The sequence below is a fragment of the Eurosta solidaginis genome, chromosome 1 (genome assembly GCF_040869045.1).
Source record: "Eurosta solidaginis isolate ZX-2024a chromosome 1, ASM4086904v1, whole genome shotgun sequence".
NCBI lineage: Eukaryota > Metazoa > Arthropoda > Insecta > Diptera > Tephritidae > Eurosta > Eurosta solidaginis.
In genome coordinates, this window is record NC_090319.1 from 13,196,876 (window position 1) to 13,205,009 (window position 8,134).

General features: G+C 36.0%; 1 protein-coding gene across 1 annotated transcript; it reads left to right on the plus strand.

Moving 5' to 3' along the window:
- Positions 1-1,337: 1,337 nt before the first annotated feature.
- Positions 1,338-6,857, plus strand: p (WD40 repeat domain-containing protein pink). Its single transcript, XM_067763908.1, has 7 exons — positions 1,338-1,438; positions 2,650-2,870; positions 2,952-3,311; positions 3,382-3,528; positions 3,587-4,063; positions 4,125-4,332; positions 4,397-6,857. Exons 2-7 carry the CDS (start codon positions 2,787-2,789, stop codon positions 5,662-5,664), a joined length of 2,544 nt encoding a protein of 847 aa, XP_067620009.1. The 5' UTR covers positions 1,338-1,438; positions 2,650-2,786; the 3' UTR covers positions 5,665-6,857.
- The last annotated feature ends 1,277 nt before the right edge of the window (positions 6,858-8,134 follow it).

Consider the following 8,134-nt stretch of genomic DNA (forward strand, 5'->3'; position numbering starts at 1 on the left):
CAAATTGGTACGTGGGCTTCTATGAACGGCTTATGTCTTAACCCTAAGAAGTCGAAATGTATAGTCATTCATATAAGGTCACTGGATAAAAGTGGAATGGAAAATTTAATTTTAGACAACACTATTATAGAATACGTTGACACGGCAAAAAATCTAGGTGTAGTTTTCAACAAAACCTTGACATGGAAAGATCACATCTTCCGCACAGTGGGAAAAGTGTATGGGATGCTTCGTACACTTACTCCGTTACATATTCATCTACTAATAGCAAAAGCGTACTTAATACCTACGCTCCTTTATGGTTGTGAGGTTTACTCTAATTGTGACTATGCATGTAATAGGAAACTTAATGTTGTTTATAACAACATTGCTAGATACGTCTATGGGTTGAAAAGACTTGACCACGTCTCTCATCATGCTTACAGGTTGCTAAACATTTCTTTCGATAACCTTATTAAACTTAAAACGCTCACTAAGCTACATAAATTAATATATATGAAGGAACCTGACTATCTGTATCGGAGGCTAAATTTTCTCCAGTCGTCTAGATCTGTTCTCCTTACCCACTTCAGACATCGTACGCTAATATCTGATCGCCAGTTCTTCATTACTTCCATACGTCTTTGGAACTCGCTCCCTTCTAGACTTAGGCTTATAAGCAATGCTCTGCTCTTCAATAAAGAATTAACAAGTTTCTATAATAACCTAGACAATTAAAATACTGATTTCTTCTAAGCAAATGTACTCTATCATTCGTTTATTTTATTTATTTACTATTTATTAAATATATTATTTATTGTAACCTTTTGTTAGCCATAGTCATTAGCTTTAAGTTGCAAGTTTAAATTGTTCCTATTTTATGCCTTTTGCCGACTAGCACTATAAAATAATGTTTGCCAAATTGTTGCGCTGGGATGAATTGCCTAATAAATACAAATACAAATATCTTAGACTTTCGGCCCTATATACGTTCCGATCAAAATCAAATCTAGAAATGTTCAATTTACATTTGCCCCCTACCACCACTCTAAAATTCTACTGAACCTTATATCTTTGGTAATGTGTGGAAGCTGTATCATAACCTTCCTTTTTCGATAGGGTTCGCTTGATTGTCTGTAATACTACTATGTGTCGATGAGCACCTCCATCTCCGGTGATAGGTACATAATGAATGACTTCTTCCCTGCAATCGAAGTTGCTTGAGATGCCTGTTTAACCACTTTGTGTGCTATTATGGGTCTAGCTATCATGGTGTAAATTCAAGCCATTATGTTTGCTCTCATGGTCGTGGTTACTCTATTGTCAACGTGGATTTTCCATAGGAATCGATGACATTTCTATTTAATATAACTTCTGTTACCTTTGAAACTCAGTGAAGATGAGTCGGAAACATACCGTTAGCTCCCATCGATCTGAACATTTTTAAAACTATTATTGTGTAAGTACCGAGCTCAATGTTGTTTTATCATCCGACTTTGGGTCAAACATTGATTTTTGTTAAATAAATCGTCATTTGATTGAAAGTAAACCAAATACTTTAGTCTACACGAAATTGGTTTTGTATTGTAAAATTTATATCGATATTGTGTTTTTGTTTGAAGATTCATTCATACTCGATATTTGTAGTGCGATACCAGCTCACATATATTTTCAATATCGGTAAAGCGCCAACTACACGACACGAACATTTCCGCGAACATTCCGCAATCTTGTTCGCAGCTTTGGCCATACACCATACGAACTTTTGGCCGAACATTAGTTCTCTTTCAGACAGCGATGAACACGGACAACAATTGTGCTGCAGCAATATTTCTCGCTGTGGCAATTAAGCTTAAAAAAAGAGAGAAGATCGCAAAAAAAGAATTTGGTGCAAAGAATGGTTTAAAAAACGAGCAGTTCTTGGACAAAGTGAGCTTATTAAAGAACTGGAATTCACGTCACAAAATGATTTTAAAAATTACGTTCGTATGAGCAAGGCATCATTTGACCAACTTTTACAAAAAATTTTGCCACTCATAACGTAAAGGGATACAATAATGAGAGAAGCGATTCCCCTTCATCACCGCCTTGCTTTAACTTTGCTCTTTCTAGCTAGTGGCAATAGCTTTGAAGACTTAAAATTTTTGACGGCAATTGCGCCCCAAACTACTTATTTTTTTTATAACTGTATCCTTTGTGGCATCAGGATCTACTTCTTTTAATTTTTCGATTAAAGTCGCATAATCATTATTCTTTTTAATTTTATTACAATAATCTTTGCTTTTTACTTGCCACAATGATGGCAAAGATTTATACATTTCAATAAATTCACTCAGAAATTTTTTATTGTCCATTTTACTTTTCCGCGCACGTCTGTTCCGTTCAGAAATTACTACGATTATGAGCTATTTCGCCATACACGCACGAACAGTTCGCGCAAATGTTTGCCAAAAATTAAAACCACCATACCCGACAGAAAAGGTCGCAGAAACATGACATAACGGGAATGTTCGCGGAAATGTTCGTTTGGCGCTTAAAACCGTCTAGAAAGTTAGCGATGGTAGTTACCATAGTTGCGATAGTAAGACCGATACTTGATAACAATCGCCACAATGGGCGCGATAATGTTCAGCTATCAATAATTTTCCGTCTTTACCTTCTTTCACTCAGGCAGGTGCATACAAAATAATAAATAGTGGGTGAATTTGTTGCTTAAAATAAATAAAAAGAAAGGGATCCAAACCAATAACTTGAAGCTTAATAAATCTGAACAAGAATCAAAGTGCTTGGTGTGGCATGCATACAAAATGACTGAGCTATATTGCCTTTCCAACTTTATTGATTTTTCACCAGCGCTCAATGAACCGCTCAAGCACAGCAATCGTATAAAGGTGAGGGTCACAGTCATGAAATTACTGGATGAAAACCATTACGTATATATGTATGCTTATTAAATTTCTTATCAATTTTAGTATACCTGCTTTGATATTTCAACAAATTATGTGATATTTGGAGCTTCATCTGGTTCATTGTATCTATTCAATCGATGTTCAGGCAAATTCCTGCACCTCGTACCAAACAAACATGGACCAGTGACTCATTTAGCTATATCAGCTAATGAGAAATATGTTGCATTTTCTACGCAACGTTCAATGATATGCGTTTATGCAGTAAATCTGTCCGCGCTTACAACACCTCAAGTTATATATGCAAAATTAGGTAGCGATCAGACGTTGCAAGTGACATGCATACATTGGACACAAGATGAGAAACAATTTTACTATGGTGATACGCGTGGTCAAGTTAATTTGGTGTTGCTAACATCCTTTATTGTAAGTAGCCACAGTTTTTAATTTGAGAAATTTTTTAAACATTTTACATTTGCATGTTATTTACCAATAGGGGAAAAGCCTACTTAGCATGGGTGTACACGCCATACTATTCCTAGAATCGCCAGTTATACAAATTGATGATTTTCAATCTTTGCTGCTTGTGTCAAATTCCACCAAATGTATTTTGTGTAATACAGAGTACGAGGAATATAAACAGGTATTAAATCGTATTAACATTCTCAAAATACTTTACAAAAGCATGCATCTACTTTCAGATTGGCAATCGTCCACGTGATGGTGCATTTGGTGCTTGTTTTGCCATTTCTACCAATGAAGCTGCACAGCCCTCGCGTATTTATTGCGCACGTCCAGGTTCACGTATTTGGGAAGTCGACTTCGAAGGAGAAGTCTTGCAGACACATCAATTCAAGACTGCTCTTGCCATACCACCAGTAAAAATACATAAATTCCAGGGTTTTGAAGAGGATGCAAATGGCAAGTATGAAGAAAATGATGAAATGCTTGAGTATCAGCCACAAAATTTGCAATTCGCCAAAGTTCAAATGCTTAACAAAGGCTTTTTGCTTGCTTTCACTGAGTTTGCTTTGTATGTGTTTGACATGCGTGCATCCACTGTGGTGTTGTGGTGTAATCAGTTTGAGAGAATTGTTGATTGTCGTGTAATTGGAAAAGAAATTGTTATATTCACACAAAGTGGTTCCTTGTATAGTGTGCAATTGAATTCGCTAAGAGTAAGTTATATATCTACAAATGTGTGTTCAATACAACCTTTTTAACTTTATTCTTACACAGACTCATGCTTGCACTTTAGTGCGTCAAGAAAAACTATTAGAATGTGCTTGTCTCATGCGTAAGAATGTGAAATACTTTGCTGATAAAGCACGTGAAGATTATGATTTGAATATACTCAATCAAGTTAAGCGTTTTTTGATCAATCGTCACGAATTTGAATTACTAAATGATCTGTCTGTAATTTTTGATGCTATAATGCAATGCGAAGGTAAGTTAAACTAAATCATCACCTTATGTTCCATTGCTAAAAAAAAATCTTTCGTTCTTCTCAGCTGTTGGTGATAATAACAGTTCTGGTAGTAGTTCCGGCACGGCAGAGCGTAGCGCAAGCGTTGGCGCTGTTGGTTATCCCAACGTACAGGCGTCGAATAACAATTCAACACAACCGCCAGCCCGAGAAGTGTATGTCTTAGAAAATGCATTTTGCGAAAATATTAAAAGTTCAAAGGGTAGTGAAAAACATTTTAAAGACGCACTGCTTACAGTTACCGGTAAATTTGGTAAAAACATCATCAAATACAAATTTAATATATTCGCTGAGGAGCAAAAGAAACTGGTGCATGATCTTATACCTTCGAATGAACGATCAATACCTTTTAACGATATTAAGGCAATGTATGAAAACGATGAAGAGATTGTATGTCGAACAAAAAAATCACTAAACGCTGAAGCAAATAGCAAACATAACTCTCAACTTACAAATACGAGTCAACAAATAAGCGCTGAAGAGAAGACGATTTATAATTTGTATTTAATTTGTAAAAGTGCAAAAATAAGTAATATAAATTTTGTAGAACGCTATCGCACGCTATTTGATGAATATACAGCGCGTGAATTAATTGATTTACTAAGTAAATTAGAAAAAGTAATGCAAGAACATGGTGATAGCGCTGAACAGTCACGTAAAAATTGCTTTGAAATGTACTTTAATTACCTGAATTCTGAGCTTATATGGGAAATGGATGATTATACGCGCGACTATATAGCAGAAGGTTTTACTCTTCTCAATACCTCAACAAACATCATGCGTTGCGATAATTGTGCCTTTCCATTGCGTTTTGATAACACCTGCTCATTTCATGAACTAGGCGCAGTGCTGTTGCGTTATTATTGGTCACGTAATGAGCAAGTCAAATGTTTTGATGTTTTAATGCAAGTGCCAGCATTATTAGATGTTCTGGCTAAATTCTATATGGCTGAGAATAATGTGGAAAAAGTCGTACCAATTTTGTTAAGTTATCGACAGCCAGAATTGTTAATGGGAGTGGGCAAAAGTTTAAATCTAGCAGCATGGGCGCGTTGTTTTGAACAATTTGTAGACCTGCAACAAGGACGTTTATGTTGTGTAAATTGTGAATGTGTGACAATGGTTGATAACGTTAACCAGCATTTTTTCTATACATGGAACTGCTTTTTAAGCATTGCATTGGAATATTTGCAAGCGCAAGAGATTTTAGCTATGATTTTTAAATGGTCGAATTTTATAGCGAATGATGCCATTGATCGTGAATTTTATACTCGTTGTTTGCTGAAAGGTTAAATGTGTAAATTTGAACATATTGCATTTACAATTGGTAAAATACAAAATCAATTTATGCATTTGTGGAATATATTTTCGTAATACATGCCTTGGCGCTCGCAACTCATCACTGCGACAGAACGACATCTTATGGCATCTTACAAGCGAATTTTCGTTAAGAACGCCCTAATTGAGAAAATTAACGAATAATGCGCTTATTATAATTAAATTCTGCACAAGGAGGTTTTTTGGGCTAAGTTCTGCAATTTTGAGAGATAACGTTTTCCCAACGAAAGCCGAAATAGGATAAACCAATTTATAATAGTTTTCTAAACCGGCTGACTCCTTTAAAAATATGAGGCAGATTTGTATACTAAAGAGGTAGTTATTTACCTGAATTGGGTAATTTTGTTGTCAAGGTATCCAGTTATAAGAAAATTTTATTACGTATTTATTTATAAATTTAATAAAATTGGTAACAGCAATTAAAAAAATAAAGCACTTTGGAAATAAAATAAATTCTAATATAGATGGAAAAAGGTTATGACGAATTTAAAATGTTATTCGATTGCAATACAAATATTTGCCATATAAAAAACATATGAATATTGGCTTTTGCCAATTACATGCATTAGAAATCTCGCGTTGCATAAAGTTACACAAAGTATTATATTTAATATATATACACAAAATTTGTATAATAACAACATACATATTTGAACTAAATATAACTAAGCTGTGTTCAAAATATTCCAAAAAATATGTATTTATGTACATACTGTTTTTATTGTATGACTGTTATGATCGGCCACAGAGATCAATTGAAACAATTTATGAGTCTTCATGTACTGTTATTATAAACATGTGCACGTACTAACACTACAACAACAACATTACTCCGACATACAAAACCGCATATATATACATACATTATGAATAAAAAAATGTACTGCGCTTATTTATTCGAACTTTAATTTACTGTATAAACAAACTAAAGCTATAATATTTAGTTACATATACGAAAAAAATGGAAATTTAAGTACACATAGCAATTGTCTTTTTAAGTAGCTACATTCATATTTGCTTCTTAGAATACATTATTGAGCTTTAAACATCCCTATATTAACATATATGTTTTAAGTATAATATATATTGTATTTCACCAATGTATAACTTATTTATATTTAATGAATAAAATGATTCTTAACTACTAATAGATTTTCATTCCGATTATTTTCCGACGAAACAAAACCAAATCATAAAGGTCGTACTGCATCTGTGAAAGCGAATCTCTGATCTCAGTTTTCTCTTTCTATCATGAAATGACCCCGACGGAATCCCGGACGGAACCCGAAAACCATCTAGAAATGATGCCGTAAGGTACACCAAATGATCCCAAAAAGTCTCGAAATGATCCTGACGGGATCCCGGACGGATCCCGAAAACTATCCAGAAATGATGCCGGAAAGGTCCTCAAATGATCCCCTAATAGTCACGAAATGACCCTGACGGGATCCCCTACGGATCCCGGAAACTATCCAGAAATGATTCCGGAAGGGATCCCAAATGATCCCGAAAAAGTCCCGAAATGACCCCGACGGGATCCCGGACGGATCCCGAAAACTATCCAGAAATGATGCCGGAAAGGTCCTCAAATGATCCCCTAATAGTCCCGAAATGACCCTGACGGGATCCCAGACGGATCCCGAAAACCATCCAGAAATGATGTCGGTAGGTACCCCAAATGATCCCGAAATGACCCCGTCGGGATCGCGGACGGATCCCGAAAACCATCCAGAAATGATGCCGGAAGGTACCCCAAATGATCCCCAAATAGTCCCGAAATTACCCTGACGGGATCCCGTAATGATCCCGGACACCATCAAGAATTTATCTCAAAGATACGCAAATGATCCCGAAAATACCCCTACGGGATGCCGGACGGATCCCGAAACCCATCCAGAAATGATGCCGGAAGGGTCCCCAAATGATCGCGAAATAGTCCCGAAATGATCCCGGAAGGGTCTCGATATGACCCTAACGGGATTATAAATAAGGTGAAGCTAATTATAAAACCAGTTTAATAAGGCAGCAGGCGCGTTGGAGCGAATGAAAAGTTACAAAAAAACATACAGGTGAAGCTAATAAAAGCGTGCTACTAAAAACAATTGAAGGAGGGTGGATGGCGGGAGGAGATGGAGAGCACCACCGATCGTTTTTCCAAAATTGTTTAGGTCGCGATCTATATGAGACAGATACCAAAAATTATTGATTTAGGAGAACATTTATATTGTGTTATATCAATTAATAGATTTTACACCAGAGAGGAGAGAAGGAGAGGGGGCGGAGGGTGTCACTGCTCATTTGGTAAGCCCTCGACTTATTTGACCTATTGAGTTTGTAATAGTGGTGAAGGTCAGTAAAGGTAAAGTTATAATGTGTAAAAATTATTAAAAAGTAGTTTTTCGAAGGGGTCGTGGACCCCTACCCC

Coding starts and splice junctions, on each gene's coding strand:
- p (XM_067763908.1), top strand. CDS start 2,787: ATGACTGAGCTATATTGCCTTTCCAACTTTATTGATTTTTCACCAGCG. Junction 2,871..2,951: donor AGCACAGCAATCGTATAAAG/GTGAGGGTCACA, acceptor TATCAATTTTAG/TATACCTGCTTTGATATTTC. Junction 3,529..3,586: donor AGTACGAGGAATATAAACAG/GTATTAAATCGT, acceptor ATCTACTTTCAG/ATTGGCAATCGTCCACGTGA.